The sequence below is a fragment of the Rhipicephalus microplus genome, chromosome X, assembly GCF_043290135.1.
Source record: "Rhipicephalus microplus isolate Deutch F79 chromosome X, USDA_Rmic, whole genome shotgun sequence".
NCBI classification, from domain to species: Eukaryota; Metazoa; Arthropoda; class Arachnida; order Ixodida; family Ixodidae; genus Rhipicephalus; species Rhipicephalus microplus.
In genome coordinates, this window is record NC_134710.1 from 176280518 (window position 1) to 176301665 (window position 21148).

General features: G+C 50.6%; 1 protein-coding gene across 7 annotated transcripts in view; it reads right to left on the reverse strand.

Moving 5' to 3' along the window:
• The window catches only part of Pkn (serine/threonine-protein kinase N), a 186581-nt gene that overhangs the window by 141666 nt on the left and 23767 nt on the right, over positions 1–21148 (reverse strand). For all 7 annotated transcript variants that reach the window (XM_075878269.1, XM_037428622.2, XM_075878263.1 and 4 more), the window contains one exon: positions 20057–20386. In XM_075878269.1, the coding sequence (XP_075734384.1) occupies positions 20057–20386 (330 nt within the window). The remainder of the gene's footprint in view (positions 1–20056; positions 20387–21148) is intronic.

The following is a 21148-nucleotide window of genomic DNA, read 5'->3' on the forward strand; positions in this document are numbered from 1 at the left end:
ACGTGAACAGCCTCCGACGGCAGCATGGCTACATGCTAGGCCAGATCGGCAACGCTGAGGAAACGCCGGTGTGGTTCGGCATGCCGTCGTTTACGACCGTTTGTGAACGCGGGGCAAAAGGGGTGAAGCTTTTGTCGACCGGAAACGAGCATTCGCGCTTCACCGTTATGTTTTCCTGCATGGCCGACGGCAAAAAGTTGCCCCTTTTCATCATCTTCAAGCGGAAGACGATGCCGAAAGAGGCCTTCCTGCGGGATGTCGTCGTCCGCGTCAATGAGAAGGGGTATAAGGACGAGGCCCTAATGCGCGAGTGGATCTGCACAGTGTGGAACCGGCGGCCCGGAGCACTCCTGCAGCACTGAAACATGCTCGTGTTGGATGCATTTTGCGGGCACTTGACGGCATCGGTGAAGGAGAGCCTTCGCGACGGAAAGACAAATCTTGTCGCCATTACGGGAGAGATGACGTTAACACTCCAACCGCTGGACGACGTCCTTAATAAACCTTTCAAGGACCGTGGGCACGCGCTGTACACCGAATGGATGGCTGGCGACAACCCGCGTTCCCAGACAGGCCAGCTGCGCAGGCTACCTCTCGCAACTGTTTCTGGTTGGGTCTCCGAGGCATGGAGGTCTCTGCCGGAAGAGATGGTGGTGCGCGCATTTAGGAAGTGCTGCATCAGCAACGCTCTCGACGGTACTGAGGACGACATGCTGTGGGAGGCTGCTAGTGATAAGCAATCGTCGTCGGAGGAGAGCTCAGACAGCTCGGAGGACTGATTAAAGTGAATCCGTGAACTATTCCGCGTTTTTTCTTTTTCTCTTTTTTTTTGCTGGTCAAGGTAAGGGGGTCGACCTATATCCCGCATTATACGGTATGTGTATATATAGTCATTCTCAGCCCATTTTAGTCCACTGCTAAACTAAAGCCCCTCCCAATGATCTCTAGTTTACCCTATTGTGTGCATTTTATCTCTGCATTTTGTCTTTATCACGCGCGCCGGGAAGGCTCTCTCCTCCTTGGCCGGTGCTTGGTAAGCACGTGTTTTTCCTTTGCCCGCGTCCCCTTTGGGAATTGCCAGATTGTAGCCTGCCCGGTTCCTAGGCATCCCCGGCGGGCATGTTTTCCTGTGTGTTAGCTTTGGCATCGTACGCTAAGCAAACAGCGGTGCCTAGTGCCGACGTGGTCGTACTACGACAAGCCGCACTTGCTGGAAGCCTACGCGTACGAAGTTTGCCTTAACTCTCGGGACCAGGCCTAGTGGCCATCATGAGAGTGCACAGCATAGCCGCGAGGGACTTTTTCCCCGACCGGCGTGTCGACAAAGCTTGCCATTGCCAGCTGAAATGTGTGGGGATCTGAGGTGCGCCCGCGACCACTTCGCGGGCATTCCACTGCTTCCACTGCACGGCCGCTCCTTTTCATTTCTTGTGCTCTGGTAAAGGCGCGTGGCGATAGATGACGCGCGGGCGCGGCACGTGTTCTCGGGGGCTGAGAGAATAGGAAGGCCGAGTGACGTGTGTGCCGAAAAGGCTTTCTCCTCCTTTGGTCGGCGCCTGGTAAGCACGTGTTTCCTTCGTCCGGGTCCCCTTTGGGAACCCCCGGACTGTAGCCTGCCTGGGTGCTTCGGCATCCCCGGCAGGCGTGTTTACATGAGTGATAGCTTTCGTACCGTACGATAAGCCAACAGCGGTGCTTGAAGTGGTCGCACCACACCAAGCCGCTCTTGCCGTAGGCCTACACGTACGAGGTCTGCCTTAACTCTCGCGACCAGGCCCAGTGGCTATCATGAGAGAGCACAGCCTAGCCGCGAGGAACCTTTTCCCGACCGGCGTGTCAAAGCTCGCCATTAACAGCTGGGACGTGCTCGCGGTTTCCCTTTATCCTGAACGTCCGCGGTGGGAGCCTTTGCTCTCTGCGTCCAGGGAGCGGACGGTGCCCTGTTGTTCGGGGCGCCGCCAAAGGCAATAAAGTGTTGGTGTATTTCTGTTAATCCGAACACTGTCTGTGTGCCACGCCGCGGTAAACAGATTTCCGCAACGGGGGGGAGGAGAGAGCAAAAACAAGCACAAACAAACAAAAAACATAGCAAAAAACAAAAGGGTTGGGAGAGGGGTCTCAATCACAAGCGCCAAAATAAGTGTTGCTGTCTTATACAGTAAAAGCTCGTTAATTCGGGATTCATGGGACCGGGAAAACTGTCCGAATTAACCGAATGCCGAATTAACGAATGAACAGGGAAAACAACATTTAAAATCAAGCTGCAGAAGCATATTTTTATTTGTTGAAGTATTTTGTAATTGTCGTCAGCGTTTTCGCGCAGATTCCGGCTGACATTACAATTTTTCTTAACTGTTCCAAATGGCCAACAGCACGCAAGCTGTCGGGAGTGTTCAGGCAAGCGTCCTCTAATATTAACAGCGCCTCCGAGACTTCCCATGAGGTGCGATGAGGTCGCAGCTGCATCTCCTCGCATGATTTTTCGTCGGAATCGTGGTCTTCATGGGCGCCCGTGACGTCATTAATAATCTTTTGATCGGTCAGGAGACCACTCGTGGCGACACCATGATCAATAACGATGTAGTCCTGAAAGGTCACATCTGTGGGAAGGACAGCCTCGAAAATCGGGCAGTCATCGTCGGTGGACTCGGCTGACACCTCCTCGATGCCATCGTCAGCTACTGCTGCATGCTCGGACTACACAAAACCGCTGTGCCAAAAACAGTTGGCGATGATTTGCGGCGGAGTGTTTTTCCACACGTGGGTGATGATGTGCACTGCGCTGAGTAAGTCCACTTGATACAACTTTCCAGCTTCTGAGCACAAGATCATTCGCTCTAGCAGGTGCTTGCGGTACTTCGACTTCACGTAGTGAATGATACCCTGGTCCATGGGCTCAAGAGCAGACGTAGTGTTGGGCGGCAAAAAAACTACTTTGATGCTCTTCAGTTCGACTGTACAGTCATGGGCACTACAGTTGTCAACAACCATAATTATCTTGCAGTCCTTCGACGTGAAGTGCCGGTCCAACTGCTGCAGCCAGCCGCGAAAAATGTCCGATGTCATCCATGCCTTCCTGTTCGCTGTGTACTTGACAGGAGGGCTTCTTGAAGTTTTTAAAATTCTGTGGCTTAAGCGCCTTCCCGACGACAAGTAGTGGCAAGCGCACCGTGTCAGTCATATTGGCGGCAAGAAGCACAGTTATCCTTTGCTTGCACTTCTTGCCACCAATGCACGCGTCCCCTTTGAAAGTCACCGTCTTGTCGGCAAGAGCTCTGAAAAATAGAGCAGTTTCATCTGCATTGAACACGTCACGTGGTTCATATGCGGCGATGTACTCCAGCAGCTTCACATTTCTCCACTCGGTGGTCACGCTTTCGTCAACACTGGCCTTTTCGCCGCACACACTCCTGAAGACAAGTTCGTGTCTCTCTTGAAACCTCGCAAACCACCCTTCTGACGCTTTGAACGATCCAATGTTCATCATTGCAGCGTACTTCTCACCTTGCGCCATGATGAGAGGTCCGCTTAAAGGCAGATGCGTGTTACGACATTCGGTAATCCACCGGAGCAAAGCTTCTTCGAGCTGGGAATGAGCTGCAGTTCGCAACCGCTTTCTAGAGGCATGAAACTTCTCACTTTCGAAGGCTTGTCGAATCTGTTGTTCATTTTTCACGTACGTTCCCAACGTGATCCGCTTCACGTTGTACTTGGTCATAACCTGCTGTCGCTATTTGCCGTTCTTCAGTGCTTCCAAAATTTCCACTTTAGTCGCCAAGTTCTTCGCGTCGTAGTTCTGCCGCTTTTTCGGCGTTGCCATCACTGTAGCGCACGATGGTGGTGGCATGCAAATACGGTTACAATGGAAGAAAAAGAGAACTCCTCAAGAAGAGATGGTTCCGACACGACAACACAAGGGAAAATGGCGTCGGAGGCGCTGAGTGGAGAAGAAAGAAGACGCCGACGTCCGGTGACTCTGCGATCGCCCCCACTAGTTGATGATGATGGCGATGCCACTCAGGTTTCGGTTTCACTCCAGTGGTGCTAGCGCTGCTTTGTCACACTTTTGTGTAGCAGCAGCCGTCAGCATTTGTCCGAATTAAGTGGTACGGAACCAAATTCCAACGAAACAACGAAGGTTTGGTCCTATAGATTAACATGCACTTTGGCCGGGACCAATAGAGCCGTCCGAATTATCCGAATTTCCAAATTAACCGGTGTCGAATTAACGAGCTTTTACTGTAGTGGCTAGGAGTAGCTGAACACACGAGGGTAGAGTTTTTCACTAAGGTGAGAGTCTCCAAGGATCAAAACAATTAGCAGAATCTATTTCGGTCAAAACAACTCGTGTGTGTCTTCCTAGGACACACGTGAATGGACAGGATGGCGCAGCTGGCTGTTGCAAAGGCGCGGGTCAAAGCTTTGCTCACTGCTTTTGACAGGAACGCCAAAATGAGTCTGGCCCCCTTCTATTGCGATAGCATTTATATTGTTACGAGTGACTGTGTTTATTTACAGATGAGGTGAAATGGCGTTGTGAAATAGCAGCGTACTTCTGAGACAGGCCTAGAACGCTTCCACCCAACCACACAGTCCAGGCGCCGCTCCACTACTCTTCTTCTTCTTCTGCGCCCTGTTGGCTCGCGCATCTTCGTTTCATTTCCCTCGGCGGCAGACGAAGCTCGCCGAGCGAGTTAAATAGGCCTATGATGGTACTGTTTGAGGCGGGATACTTGAACAATTTGCGTAGTGCGCGAACGCCGGTTATTGGCTGTGACTCGGGCGACAACGTAATTCACGTCACTGAGACGAGTGACTATCATGAATAGGCCGGAATAGTTTGCTAGAAACTTCCGGTACAATCCTTTTCTACAAACAGGAGTCCACAGCCACACGTAGTCACCAGGAAAAAACTCTACGGGGATATGCTTGGCATCAAAGCAACTCTTGCTGTGTTCTTGCGAAGACAATGTTCGAAGGCGCGCTAGTTGACGTGCTTCTTCAGCGCGACACAACGTCTGAGCGATGGACAGATCTTCCTGATGCGAGAAAGGTAATAGAGTGTCCAGAAAACTCTGTGGATTTCGTGCGTAAAGCAGAAAGAAGGGCGAATGTCCAGTCACTTCATGCTTGGCGGTGTTATACGCGTAAGTAACAAACGGTAAGACGGCGTCCCAGTTCCTGTGGTCAGCATCAACGCACATCGATAGCATATTCGTGAGAGTTCGATTTGTTCTCTCAGTGAGACCGTTAGTTTGCGGATGGTAAGGGGTGGAGTGGCGATAAGAGGAGCCACAGAGGCGCAAAATTTCTTCAACCACATCGGCCATAAATTGTCGTCCACGGTCACTGATGACAACCCGTGGAGCACCGTGACGCAGTATGACCCGTTGTAACAGAAAAGAAGAAACAGCGGCTGCTGTGGCCGATGTCAGTGCGTCCGTTTCCGCATAACGCGTTAAATAATCGACGCACACTATAACATATCGGTGGCCCGATGGGGTCTTAGGAAGGGGTTCGAGCAAGTCGATGCCGACTTTTTCAAAAGCGGATGTCGGTGGAGGGATGGGCAGCAAATAACCTGCTGGGGCAGTGGTGGATTGCTTGTGGCGCTGACATATAGCGCAGCTGGTGACGTACTGTTTTGTGGTCTTCCACATTTTCGGCCAGTAGAACCTCTCACGTAGTCGATGTAGCGTACGTGTGAAACCGAGATAACCGGATGTTATGTCATCGTGCGCAGAACGAAGGACGACCTGGCGCAGGCTTTCCGGCACCACTAGAAGCAATGGGAGGCCATCGGCTGAATAGTTTCTTTTATACAGCAAGCCATTTGAAATTTTAAAGTGCCTGTCGACGGAGTTATGTGCAGCTTCAAGCAAGGGTTTCAGAGTAGCGTCGCGCTGCTGTTCACGTTTGAAGCTGCTGGTATCTGGGAAGTCTGACGAGACAGAAACTAAATAGTCATCAATGTCATTGTCGTCAGCATTGGTGTGTACTGAAGGAAGGCGGGATAAGCAGTCGGCATCTGTGTGACATCGTCCGCTCTTATAGGTAACAGAAAAGCTGTACTCTTGGAGGCGCAACGCTTAACGAGCCAGCCGGCCAGACGGGTCACGAAGTCCCACAAGCCAGCATAGTAAGTGGTGATCGGTCACTATCGTGAACTCGCGGCCATGTAGATACGGTTGGAACTTCTGAATGGCGAAGACGACTGCTAAGCACTTGAGCTCGGTGACGGTGTAGTTCGTCTCTGCTCGGGTCAGTGTCCGACTGGCATATGCTACGACGTGCTGGCGACTGTTGCAGAGTTGGACCAGCACAGCACCAACACCTAGTCCACTAGCATCAGTATGAAGTTCAGTCAAAGCATCAGGATCAAAATGCTTTAGGATGGGCCCTGAAGTCAATAAAAACTTCAGCTGTTGAAATGTAGCCTCACATTTATCATCCCACTAGTACGGTGTGTCTTTATCAAGAAGGGACGTCAGTGGTGAGGCAAGTTGTGCGAAGTTCTTAATAAATCGGCGGAAATATGAGCACAGACCCAGAAAACTTCTCAGGTCCTTCACTGTTCGTGGTGGTTCAAAGTTGCGAACCACTGTGGTCTTCTGTGGGTCTGGTCGCACGCCTTCTTTATCCATGAGAAAGCCTAATACGAGGGCTTGACGTTCTCCAAAATAACACTTCTTTGAGTTTAAAACAAGGCCAGCTTCGCGTAAGCATTCAAACACAAGCGACAAGCGGTGGTTGTGCTCTTGAAAAGTCTTGCCGTAGATAATCACGTCATCTAAATAGCACATGCAAATTTTCCATTTTAGTCCACGGAGTACTGTATCCATAAATCTCTCAAATGTCGCTGGAGCATTGCGCAAACCAAAGGGCATAACGTTGCACTCAAAGAGACCGTCTAATGTTACGAAGGCCGTCTTCTCTTTATCCGAGGGATGCATAGGAATTTGCCAATACCCAGAACGCAAGTCAACAGAAGAAAAATAGGAGGCAGAATGCAGGCAGTCCACGGCGTCATCTATACGTGGCAAAGGGTAGACGTCTTTTTTGTGATGGCATTTAGGCGACGATAGTCTACGCAGAATCTCCATGAATTATCCTTTTTCCTCACTAGAATGACAGGAGCTGCCCATGGACTACACGATTCTTGTATGACGCCCTTCTTCAGCATGTCTTCAACTTGCTCAGCGATGACTTTCCTTTCGGAAGGCGATACACGATAGGGCTTCTGGCGTATTGGTGGTGCTTGGCCTGTATAGATGCGGTGTTGCGTACGTGAAGACGGTGGCGTAGCGTGCGATCACCTCCTGTAGCAGCGACCGTTCAGTTGATGGAAGAGACTTGTTAATCATACGGTCAATGCTGGCAGAATAGTCGGCGTACGAGTTGGCGTGGGGTTTCTTTACATCCACCGATGAAATGAAACGAAGATGCGCGAGCCAACGGGCGCGGAAGAAGAAGAAGAGTAGTGGAGCGGCGCCTGGACTGTGTGGTTGGGTGGAAGCGTTCTAGGCGTCCCCGGCGAAGTAAACCTCATCGGTTGATAAAAGCCGGACGATGGTGGTCGAGGAGTAAATCGCTGTGACGCAGCTTGCCTGCGTTCCTGGTTTTCGAGTGGTCGTTCACTCCTCCGTTCGAACCGATCGGTGTAATTCGGGCGAGGCTCAAAGCAGCTCTGTCGCATCCGAGGTACCAGTGGTTCATGGGGCCGTTGGTCGAATGTACACTGATGGCAGACACCAGCGGTTTCCAAAGCTTGCAGTTGAGCAAGTTCTTCCTTAACCACTCGTCTTATAAGAGAAGAGATGTCGTCCTGCGATGGAAGGTTGACACTTGCAATCGTGGGCACATTCTCAAGACGTCCAAATTTCGGTAGGACTCTCCTCCTCTTTAGCGCTTCAAACGCTCGGCAGTGTCTCCTTAGGTCGGAAGGTGTGTGTAAGTTTTCCTTAGTGATAAGAAAATTGTACACGTCTTCCGCGATTCCCTTGAGCAGATGACCTACCTTATCTTCGTCACACATGGTCGCTCTCACGATTCCGCAAAGCTTCAAGACGGCCTCAATGTAGGTGGTGCATGTTTCGCCAGGTAACTGAGCTCTGCGTGAAAGCATTTGCTCCGCCTGCTTGACCTTAGCTGTTGAGTCACCAAAACACCTCTTCAGCTCGTCCACGAAAATGTCCCATGTGGTCAATGCACTCTCATGATTGTCGAACCAAAGAGACGCGGTGCCGACGAGAAAAAACACCACGCTCTCGAGATGCTTAGCAGTGCTCCAGCGGTTGCTGCGACTCACTCTTTGGTAGTGCTTGAGCCAGTCGTCAACATCGTCGTACGGCTGACCCGAAAAGGTCCTTGGCTGACGTTCCGGCATGCCGCAACGATCTTGTCTTGGCGGGTGAGCGTGTTGCTCATCAGCAACGAGGTTGTTATGGCCTGCTCCCGCGTCCTCCATGTCTGGTAGCTGCGGTCACGACAGAGCAGCCTGCCAAGCGTCTGCTCTGTCGCAAAATCGGTAGAGCTGGGTCGTCCAGATCGCTGTACCCAGCACCTTCACCGAACTGTTACGAGTGACTGTGTTTATTTACAGATGAGGTGAAATGGCGTTGTGAAATAGCAGCGTACTTCTGAGACAGGCCTAGAACGCTTCCACCCAACCACACAGTCCAGGCGCCGCTCCACTGCTTTTCTTCTTCTTCCGCGCCCCGTTGGCTCGAGCATCTTCGTTTCAATATGAACACTCCGGGCTGTTATTTTGCCGTCGCCACTGCCGCCATCCTTGAACGTATATGTATACGTATCTATATATATATGAATACTCAAAAGAAAAAAAAGCCGCCTGCGCTCGTCGCGACGCGCCAACGCCTGCTTATCTCTCACGTGTACCTTGCCCAATGGATGAGGGGGGGGGGGTTAGATGTCTGTGCACGCGCGTTTATCTTTTGATGGGGGAATCGTGTGCCTTCGGCTTTCACTGAAATGGAAGCGTTAGTTGCCAGACCCACGAAGGTCACTCTGGTCTCTGCACAGGCCCCTTGCGAAAACAGCGCACTTTTCATACACAACGAGGTATAACAGGGACACTTGTTAATTTGTACTCATCACCACCTGTGATTACGTATTACGTATTTAAACAGAGTGTCACGTGTCGAGCGGTAAACGTTGTTAGTTTGCTCTCGCCTTACGAGTATCGTTTTCGTGCGTCATTTATGTATGAGCAGCGTGCTGTATATTTCGATCTGCTTGCCGTTCTCAGCGTTATATTTCAAGTTGTTGCTGTCAAATTTATTGATTCACCCTCGCAGTGAAACTGCAACTTAAAAAAAATTTTTACGTATTTACTGCATTTAACCTATCGCTTCGTGCCCTCGGACCTCGTAAATTGCTCTCGTGCTGCCGTGACCGCGGTTTCGTGCGTGGTGGTTGCGGCAAACGGTAGTTCATTTTACAATCCCCATGCGCTATGCTGCGCACGTACCTTTAAAACTAAGTCGTTTTATGCTATCTACGATAGCATCTGCCACAGTTTGGTCCGCAGAGTTTGTGGAAAGCAGCGTTGCTTTGACTGGTTGAGCGCACACTTTCGGGGTTCCGCCAGTTACGTCGTCGCCACACACGATCGTGTCAAGAGCGACCGCGGTTTCGTCCACAGCGGTTGTGGCAACGGCAATCACGCGCACTGTAGAAGACGGTGCGTGCACCAGTCGCACATGTACAGTGCAGTCCACTTATAACGATATCGAGAAAACCTAAAAATATGATCGTTATAACCGGTGATCGTTATATCTGGACTGCCGCCAAAAAATCGTCGCCGGACGTACCTTTTGTAGCTCCAGGCTTCATTTCGCTATTTTCACCAATTAATAAATATTGTAGATAGTAGGATGTCAAAAACAAGACTTTATTTCTTACTCCGAAGAACGCATCACGGGTTCACTGAGGAAGAGAGACTGACCGACGGCGGGGTGGGAGCAGTGGGAGGAAGAAAGCACAGCCAGAGGTACACAGCCGGAATGCCAACGAGGCCCCGCCCCGATGCCGACGCGCCGCTTTGCTTTTCGCTTTTTTTTATTTTCTCTCTCTTTCCCGCTTTCGTTCGGCAATCTACGAGTAGCTTGCCGTTGTAGAAGGCGGGGAGCCGCGGAGCGTGGCACTTTGGTTTTCGCATTTTCTTTTTAAATTCTCTCAGCCTCTCCGCGGTCGACGCGCGGCGAGGCGCAAAACGTGACACAGCTGGCGCCATCTGTAGCTCGTCGCGCCAACTCGCGATGCTCTCCTCGGCTTTTTGAACGGCCGGGACGCGCAGCCGGCGCTGTGCTGCAGTGGCGGCAGATACGTACTCGCCTACGCTAACTTTTCGTCTTGTCTCGGCATAGTTCGTTTCAGAGGAACTTATCAATCTAAATGTTACGATTATTCTGAATGAAACATGCCGTCCACGGCAAACTTTTCATAGTTGTATCCGATATGCGGTGGATAACATATCGTTATATATGGTTTTTTTCCCCATAGCCCCAATGCATAAAATGAGACTGTTAAGTCGACCCATCGTTATAACCGATATATCGTTATATGTGGTATCGTTATAAGTGGACTGCACTGTACTTCCGAAGCTTCGAGTACGCTGTTCTCGGCCTTCGTTCGACAGTTTCCGTACTAAAGTTCGTATCACCCGCCGCAATTAGAAAATGTGCTCGAAACATTTGAATTGAGGCCCAGTGAACATAGTAAATTTTGGCAAGAGAATTTCGAGAATTTCAAGAATTTGTATCTGCTGCGGTTTCGCATCAATTAGATCATACTGTACGTTTAGATGAATGCCTTTTAAACTCATTTATAATAAAATGGGGTAGGTTCGAAAGGCCTGGAGTAGATTGAGCTGCTTTTTTTGTCAATGCGGCCAGATCATGCACAGAAACTTCGATTTCCAGGAGATTTTCATGACAACCGTACGGCCGAAAAAAACGGTCAAAATCCGGGAGTCCCCCGGCCAATCCAGAAGACTTGGCAGGTATGTAAACGCTTTGTTAGTTGAGCGTGCACGGAGCGGTGCACTACTCGCGAGTAGGGAACGGAGATGCGGCCTTATGGCTCGCTAAGCCTGAACTCACGGTGATCCGCTACGTGAGTCGCGAGGTTACCACAAATGAAACACGCTCGCGGCCTTCCCTTCTTGGTGAAGGCCCGTGTGCGGGAGCCTTTTCTCTCCACGTATGGGAGCGGAGGTTGTACTGTTGTTTGGGGTGCCACAAAAGGCAATGTGTTTGTGTGTTGTTGTTAAGATCGAACACTCTTTTTTGCCGTGCTGCCCTAAACGCTTAGCTAGACGAGCGGCGCGTGGAGCAGTGTGCTGATTGTGGCAGGCGATGAAGACACGGCCCTGTGGCTCACTAAGCCTGCGAGGTCACCGCACTTGGACTCTCAATACTGTGTTGAAGGTGTATGCGAGTACAGAATTTTGGCATGATGCAGTATTCTGGCAACTACAAAATGTCTTACAGTGAAAATGTTGTCAGGAATGATATAAGGCATTTTGTTACCAATGACAAATCAAATGTTTAATTAAAAAAAACGTCACATGACCATATGCCAGTGGACTGGCTTGCACACACTTATTTCACAATGGTGTCCTTTTGTACCTGCCAGCAATGTGGCCATGATATAGAGGTTAAACTATCGTGCTTCTGTGCTGGACAAACTAGTTTATGCCTAAATTTGGCTGCAAAAATTTTTATGAGAGTTAATTTACCGACACATGCATGCATGTATTGTGGGGAAGCACGTGTGCCCAGCCTCCCTCTCCCTTTTACGGCAGCGCGACAGCCTGGTTGTGGGGACATGCCTGTCCCTTCAAGAGTCAATAAAGCCTCTTGTGAGGGAACGGAACACCCCCGCGGCCAGCACTCACGATTCCCCCTTTCCCGGCTGGCAGAACGGGTTTCCCCTCCTTCAGCGAGAAAAGGCATTATTCTTGTCAGGGAGAGGGAAACCCGGTGAGTGAACAAAACTAGCGTGCGGACAACCAACCGCACGCTCAGACACCGGCCTAGGAAGCAGGAAGTCGACCCCGCGACCCCCTGTGAGCCGAGGACGACAACGACCAAGGGGTAAGCGTCAACACCTTTGTTATCTCTCTCTCTCTATGTGACATTTATGCATAGCAATAAAGTGTTGTTTTGTTGACCTAGCCTGTTGCCTTATTCGCCAAACCCGTGTAGCTGCAATGAGACAAGCTACAGATAAGAGACGTTATTAATTATGCACGGTACGACTGTGTGCGGCTGGAACATTGATTTGTGGGGTTTACCATTCCAAAACCACGATATGATTATGAGAGACGCCGTAGTGGAGGGCTCCGAAAATTTTGACCACGAGGGTTTCTTTAACATGCATCCAAATCCGAGCACACGGGCCAACATCATTTCCACCTCCATCGGAAATGCAGCCACTGCAGCCGGAATTCAATCCCGCGACCTGCGGGTCAGCAACTGAGTACCTTAGCCACTTGACCACCGCGGCGGGGCTGCGCCTGGAACATAAGCTAGGCTTCTGCGTCAGCCGTACATAGGACGAACCCCCTACATCTGGCACCCAACGTAACGAATTTGGCAATGCGACTAGTTTGTGCACGCGAGCAACTAACTACGCTCCTCCACACGTAGGACAACAGGCGTGTTGGAATTCAAAGATTTGTCAATGTTGTCTGATGTCGCGTTGCAGGGTGTCGATACTTTTAGCTAAGGCAGGGGCACTGTTAGGGCTTTCCGACAGTGTAGATTTTGGTCGTTTCACGCGGGACGATCAGGAGGGTGCAGAGAATGCGTTAACACAGATTAGGCCTACGACGGAGAGTGCCACGCCAGGCGCTTTGTCACCTCATGACGCGGACAGAGAGGTGCCGCCAGAAGTTGCTCCGACACACACCGCAACTGTAGGCGAGTCTGCAGGCAACAGTTTGCCCTCAAGCGAGATACTTTTGCAGAATGCGCTGTCAGTTATGCAAAGCCTTGCGAGCGCCCTGCAGAACACAGCGCACACCCCCGTGCAGATGGTGCGACCACGTGCCAAGGTAGACATACCCACCTACATGGGTTACCATGACTGCCATAGCGCCAACGAGTATCTTGACTGCTGCTCCATTATCAGCAGGCGATGGGACTTTCTGACGCCGAACTTCTCGAGCGCGTGGTCCCGGTGTCGCTCACGGAGCAAGCGGCTTGATGGTTCCAACTAATCGGACATCGCGCCTGCACCGTAGTAGAAGAGTTCCGCGACAGCTTTCCCGGCGAATTCCTACAGGCTAATTATGAGTGGCATTTGCGGAGAGAATTGGAGCTACGCACCCCGCATCCGGACGAATCCTTGCTGGAGTATGTACAGGCGATAGACGAACTGTATCATCTCGCTAACCCTCAGGCAACCAACGCAGAAAAAGTCGAGCGCGTTACGCGACAAACACCAGACCTTTGTGGCGCACTTCAGAGGATGCAAGTATGCAAACCTAGAGGAGCTCGCCACCCAGGCGAAGCGCATGCGAGGAGACATCCTTGTTGCGCGATTGTATCGCCCACTTCTGCCCGCAGCGCAGTCAATCGAGCCTTGCTATGCGTGGAATGACGGCGCGGTAGCCTCAGAAGCGTTTAGGGGTAACGTGTCAGCATCATTCGCTGATGAGCACGTAGCATGTGGTTGGGAGCAGTTAGACCACGTTTTGGACCCCTATGCGTACGGGCTCCGTACGGCCTACGCCGCCCCTGCATGTGACATTCCACGGCAGGAGCGTGCGGTTGACAAGAGGCCTAACGAGCGGCGCAAGCCACCTGATCGAGGCAACTTACGATCGAGTCGGCGTGGTTTCCGCGGTCCTTGCCATCGGTGCGGCACGCCAGGGCACATCGCCCCCAAATGTGACTGCGCACGAGGTAAGGAGCAAACTCGCGGTTTGGGAAACAAACAGCGTCGCCGGTGATCCACATCAGACCCCGCGCGGCGATCACTAATCCCACTGATGCGTTCGAATCACTTGCACCCTCAGTCTGTCGCGCAACTGAAGCCGTAGACTGGCCCGCACCGCTAATAGAGTTAACGGTACACCGAAAGAAGTTCGTAGCACTTTTGGATACTGGGGCAAGCGCTTCTTTATTTGGTGACGATGTGTTGCACAATTTCTGCGAGAACAATATCTGCTCGAGACAAAGCAATACTATTTTCCGTCTTGCTAAGGGCACAGCACAATTGAGCGGCGCGGCTAGGTTAGTGATCCGCTGGGACAGACGCGTGAGGCGACAACGTTTCGTGCATCTTCCTAGGCTGTCAATGTCTCTAATCCTGGGTCGAGACTTTCTCGCCAAGTCGAATATAGTCATTGACATAGCAAATCGCGGTTACCGAGAGCACGATAAAGACGCGCTGCCGCTTTTCTTGAAGGCTCCTGCATTGACAAAAGCATGCCAATTGCAGGGAGAGGCGCGAGTACACGAGGAGGAAAGCACGCGGAGAAAGCGTGTAACCACACTGCCGGACAGGGAAGGTCAGTGCACCCGCTTTTGGTAGAGGCACAGAGCCTGCCAGAAGGAGAAGGAGTGCAGCTGTCGTCGCTGTTGTACGAGTACGACGTGATGTTTACTAACCGCCCCGGCCGCACTACGCTGGTCAAGCATAGAATTAACACGGGTAATGCACGAGCTTGGAAATGCGATTCCCGGCCGATCAGCTTGGCTAAACAGAAAGCACTTGACGCCGCCTTGGACGAACTCATCAACACAGGCGTAGTTGAGAGGTCAGACAGCCCATGGGGTTTCCCGGTAGTTCTGGTTTCAAAGAAAGATGATACGTATCGTCTTTGTGTAGACTACTGCAGGCTGAATGAGGTTACGAAGAAGGACGTGTACTCTCTTCCCTCGATTTTATCACTAGTATCCAACCTAGGCTGGGCGAAGTACTTCACTACGCTCGACGCTAGCCGTGGATACTTTCAGGTTGAGGTGCACGAGCGGGATAAAGAGAAATATGCTTTCACATGCCACAGAGGACTTTCCCAATTCAGGAGAATGTCTTTTGGCTTGATGGGAGCTCCCGCTACGCATCAGAGGCTAATGGACAGTGTTTTGGGAGATTCAAAGTGGCAGCACACACTCGCATATCTAGACGACATAGTGGTTTACTCGAAAATGTTCAAGAAGCACTTGCGCCACTTGAGAGATGTTCTAGACAGGCTGAGGTGTGCGGGCATCACTCTGAACCCGAACAAAGCTCAGATAGCGGCGACCCGAATAACATTAATAAGATTCACGTATGACGAGGGTCGAATTTTGCCGGATAAGGGTAAGCTTGAAGCGATAGTCAGCTATCCATTGCCGAAGAATATCGGTGAGCTGAGGCGCTTTCTGGGGATGGTGAACTTTTATCGCCAATTCATTCCAGACTGCGCGGCAGTGCAGGCGCCCTTGACAAAGCTCTTGAGGAATGACGAGCGTTGGGCTTAGAGCCAAGAGCAAGAGGCCGCACTGCTTCGCCTCATGAAGTTGCTGGCCAACACGGCCGAGCTGCAGCTACCCGATATGAACAGGGTGTTTGTGATTCACACAGATGCAAGCGACTTGGGCTTAGGAGCAATTCTGCTTCAGGAGCATGGAGGTTCCCTCAGACCGATTGCGTTCGCGAGCTGCACATTGACGCCGGCGGAGAGGAACTACTCTGTAACACAGAGTGTCTTGCGACAGTTTTCGCTCTCCGCAAGTTAGACGTTTACATTGACGGACCACATGGGGCTTATGTGGTTGAGGTGCTTTAACGAACCAAGTGGCCGCCTGGCGCGTTGGGCATTGCTGCTGCAGTGTTACGACTTCACCGTTCGTTACTACAAGAGTAAGAACTATGCCGCAGCTGACGCAATATCGCGCGCTCCAGTCTGACATGAGGCAACTCACGGGACTACCCCGGAACGGAGAGCGAAACACTCGCGCTAACGAAAACAGCAGAGAAAACGTTAGTTCAAGGCTAAAGCATGAACCACGTAGATAGAGGCTGTCCTTAGCGCAGGGATTGTGTTTAGCAGAAGGAAACTGTTAGAAGCTCCGCAGAAAGATCGATTTTGTTGAACGGTGTTCGACGGGCTCCGGGAGCCGGGTTGTTGTGAGGCCACCGCGCACATGGGGGCAGCTGGTATTGCTGTCAGTACGGAGCACTCGGCAATAGCTGGTAGTGCTGTGAGCGCGCTGGATTCATATCTGCTCGATTCTGTCGGCGTCCTGCTGAGGTACATCCCTTCCGACGATGACACAAGTGAGTCATTCAAAGTTGTGATACCACGTACGTTGACAGGAGCACTTCTTCGCTACTTTCATGACTTGGGCATTGCCGGGCATGCGAGTGTCCCTAAGACTTACGCTAAGTTGCGTCGCCTCGCTACCTGGCCAGGCATGAAGCGGGATGTAATTCGCTACGCCCGTTCATGCCAAAGCATCAAGCAACGAGATGGACGTCCGCCCAACCTCATGCAACCGATTAACAGTCAGACTCCCTGGCAAATCGCGGCATGCGGCGTAACGGGCCCACACCCCACAACTCCTAGCAGAAACAAGTTCTTGCTGGTGATCACAGATCACTTCACTAAATGGGTGGAACTTTTCCCCTTTAGGAAGTTGACGGCTCGAGTGATCTTAGAGAAGTTGATGGTGGTTTTCACCAGATTCGGGTTCCCTGAGCAGTTGATTACAGACAACGCGTCTTATATCACTGCGAAGGTGTTTGTTGACACGTGCGCCACGTTGGGCATTAAGCACAAAAAAACAAGCATTTACTATGCTCAGTCGAACCCTACCCTGAGCGAGTTGACCCCAACATCAAGCACATGCTTGTTGCGTTCTCTGAAAGACCTAGAGACTGGGACACATCGGAGTGTGCCAAACGAAATCTGCGAGTGGAACACATGAATGACCCGCGTGAGGTCTCTCCGGAAGTTTTTTTACGCATACGTCCCTAAACCTGTACCGGAGACTATTTTCTTTTTGGCTCTTGACGTTTCAATAACAGCTGTGTCGTCACTGCAAAGCACGCGTTTCGACCACGCAGTCTCATGGAAAGCAGGTCTATCGCTTTCCAATTTTAGGAATGTAAACAAGAGTACAGGGTTACTAGACCACCTCAATCCAGCTGCCTGACTGTACCGGATATGATGGCAACGCATTCTCAGAGTTCCATCTCTACAAGACGGAGCACGTGGAACGCTCCCTCGCGGAGTTGATTGCTCCGAATCTACCAGTGGAAAATGGGAACTTGGTCCGAATCTATCAGCGAAACGCGGATTCTCGGCTTTGGAGCATACAATTGATTGATCTTTGGGGATCAACGTCCCAAAACCACGATATGATTATGAGAGACGCCTTAGTGGAGGGCTCAGGAAGTTTAGACCACCTGGGGTTCATTAACGTGCACCCAAATCTGAGCACATGGGCCTACAACATTTCCGCCTCCATCGAAAATGCAGCCGCCACAGCCCGGATTAGATCCCGCCACCTGCAGGTCAGCAGCCGAGTATCTTAGCCACTAGACCACTGCGGCGGGGCTTGGAGCACGAAAACTTGCTCCCGCTTGACAAGTGGAATTCGCAATCAGTCTCCCTCCAGGCTGCAGGCGGCGGGTAAGATCGCTCGACATCGAGTGAGGAACCCAGAACCGCGTTACTCTCTGCATAACAAGCGGAGACAGGTCCTCACAACAGGCGGCGTTTGATATGTTCGACGCGAGGTGCAAGGGTTCGCGCGCAATACATGCGCGATTGTTAACCTGTCCTTTTTTCTGTGTCGACTTTCACCGAAAGGGAAAGAGGTGCCGCCGGAACAGCTTGGAGAGGAAACCGCTCCTCTCGCAGGATCACCCCCAACAACATCCATGTCGTCATCGTGGCCCCACCCAACCAAGCAACGCCACTTCCAGCCTACCACATCGCCCTCATCGCCGGGCCTTTACACAAGAGGCGCCTGGGTGACCAACCGCCTGCCTAGCCAGGAGAGCAAGCTGCGTCAGAGCCGCTGTCACAAGGACAAGCCTACCTAGCCGACCCATAATTGTCCGGACACCTTTATGGCCTCTGCTACCTCAAAGCCATGGCACGGCACGCCAAAGATGACTTTCGAGCCTGCCGGACCGGGGGAGCCGCAAGCCGTTGCTGCATCCCAGACTATGCTGGAGAGGGCGGCTTGGGCCAGTGCTGAACAAGATCTGTCACCAACTGGCAACTCTCAGTCACCACCAATGACCTGAGTGGCGGGGCTCGACAGGGTGCGGTCCGAACCAGAGTGATACCGGCACCGGATCCAGGGCGGCAGTAACGGCGGCGAAAGCGACAGCAGTGGCAGTAACAGTTGAGGAAGTGACAGCGGCGGCGATGACTGGCCATGATGCAAGTGGGCACGGCAACAGTGGTGATGCCTACTTTGGATGCAGTGGAGACAAGTGGGGACACCTGCAGCACCTATGGCAGAGGGCCAACCGCAGGAGGGCATGAATTGAGGCCCATCGTCCTAGCTTTCCTTGATGATGAATAACGAAATATTCTCATGTTTCAGTCTGTCGTTCGGGGGCCTTCTTAAGGGGGGGGGGGGAGGATGTGGGGGAGCACGTGCGACAGCCTGATTGCGGGGACATCACTGTCCCTTCTAGAGTCAATAAAGCCTCTTGCGAGGGGATGCAACACCCCAGCGGCCAGCACTCGGGATTGCCCTTTTCCCAGCTGGGGGAACGGGTTTCCCCTCCCTCAGCGAGAAAAGGTATTGTTCTCGTCAGGGAGAGGGAAATCGGGTGGGTGAAGTGAACTAGCGTGTGGACGGCTGCACGCTCTGACACCGGCCTAGGAAGGAGGAGGACACCGGCCTAGGAGGAGGAGAACCCGCAACCCCCTGCAAACCGAGGACGACAACGACCAAGGAGTAAGCGTCAACACCTTTGTTATCTTTCTCTCTACGCGATATTTACGCGCTATTGCTAACGTATAGCAATAAAGTGTCATTTTGTTAACGTAACCTATTGCCTTATTCACCTGAACTCGTGTAGCTGCAATGAGACAAGCTACAGATAAGGGACGTTAATCGTGCACCGTACGATTGTGTGCGGCTAGAACATTAGCTAGGCTTCTGCGTCAGCCGTACATAGGACGAACTCCCTACACTATGTACACTTGACCCTCATACCATTATAGTCCAGCTAAGAAGTGTAGCTGCAGTATGTTGCCAAAATGAAGGAGATACTGTTTTCTACACGGTTTGATAGCACGGAATGTGCACACACTGCTGAAACACTGATGTAGTATGCATGCAGTGTGAATACTTGTATGATAGTACCACAGAGAATAATTGTATGAAGACTTCAGATGACATAATGTAAATGAAAAATATGCACAGAGTAGATAACCAAACTAAAACATGTGGCAGACTTCAATCCTCCATTTCTTCATAATGGAATATATATGTGTACACATACACACGTATGTATACACATATTAAATAAAATGAAAAAGCAAGTCAAGCTACTAGTATTCTAGCTACTGCAAAAGCTCTTGATTGCCATACACTGTTGAAGGGACAATGAAAAAGACACTAGTAACAAAACATCTTTCAATTTCATGCAATAAGGTAGGTGTAACACAAAGGACTTTTTTTTTTCATTTGGGTGGTTGTCGATCAGTTAACTAGTGCTTAAAACTTTTGAAACTTTTTAAATTGCCTTTGGATCTTGTTTTGAGAATACAGTGTAGCCTTTCTTTACAGATGAAACAAATTTGTTAGACAATCTTGACTTCCCAGTCTCCATGGCAAGGTGCTATCGCTATTCATCATCTACTGTAATTGCTTTTTTTTTTTTGCTTTCAATTGACTTCTTAGTCTCCATGGCAAGGTGCTATCACTATTTATAACTTACTGTCATTGCACTTCTAAATTTCTCAAGCCCGTTCTCATTTCAAGAGCGGCTTTTTTCTTTATTATTGTAAAATGTTATTACAGGTCAGACCTTATGTTCTTTTTTTTACTCGTTCTTGCAAACTTACCTCCAGTGGTATTGTCAAGGTGGTTGTTTGAGCAGCCTTCCCCAGGTTCCTTGGTGTGGCTATCTTTGTTCTGCCGCAGCCGAGCCATCATCATGCGGATGTAGTCAATCTTGGCTTTTGAGTCTTCTTCCATTTGCTGAGCCTCAGCGAGCATCTTGCGGTCCTTGGAAGGGCCCGAGCTGTACATCTGCAGCATGTTCTCAGCACCCTGCCTTACTTTCAGCTCAATATTCAGCTGCTTCTCCAGTGAATGCAGGCGCTGGTCTGTAGTTGAAAGTGGCACATCCCCCTTGTCACCATAAAAGGAGTCCGTCGTAAGTGGCTGCACACCTAAACACGCAAGACCACTGATTAAGAGGCGCTCTATACTGTACTGGCCATTGTGCACTTGTTGCTTATGGCAGATTTGCTTGGAATAAGTGCACACTACAATACAAATACACTAGATAACATACAGATTTACTTTATTGAAGCCACAATTCTTGAAGTTTCAGAATTCCTTGCCCCCCGAGTGGTATAAATACAAATGTATGATGAAAGCCTATATACAGTGATCATACAGGTTTGATGAATAAATATTCAAGTATATAATAAAAGGGCTTTTGAGATGGTTCTTTCAAGGGTGCTGCATTACATATGAAACATCTACCCTTGCTAGATATTTGAAATATCTTGCAATTGCAATACTCATGAGTTCTCTTTTGTTGTACTTTTTGAATTCTTCCACAACAGAAAAATATAGGCACATGTCAAAACAGCACCAACTTCCTGCACGGCTTGCTTGATAAAGTGAAAACGAAAAGAAAAAAACAACAACGACCAGATGTGCAGGAAGTTTGAAATAGGCACAAGATAAGTCAAGAGATAAAGAGTAGAAGAGGCAAGAAAACCAACAGTCAAGAAGTGAGCCGAAATGGTAGAATGAGGCCCGAGAAAAGTGGTGTAAAGATGGAAAATCAGCACAGAGCCCTGCTGCCCCTCTATTGCTTCCACGACGGTGTTTTACAGTTTTCCCCACTAACTTGTAGGCGTGCTTGCAGAGTAAATCTCTCACATATTCCCAATACGAGTCTGAAATCACTGTCAATATAT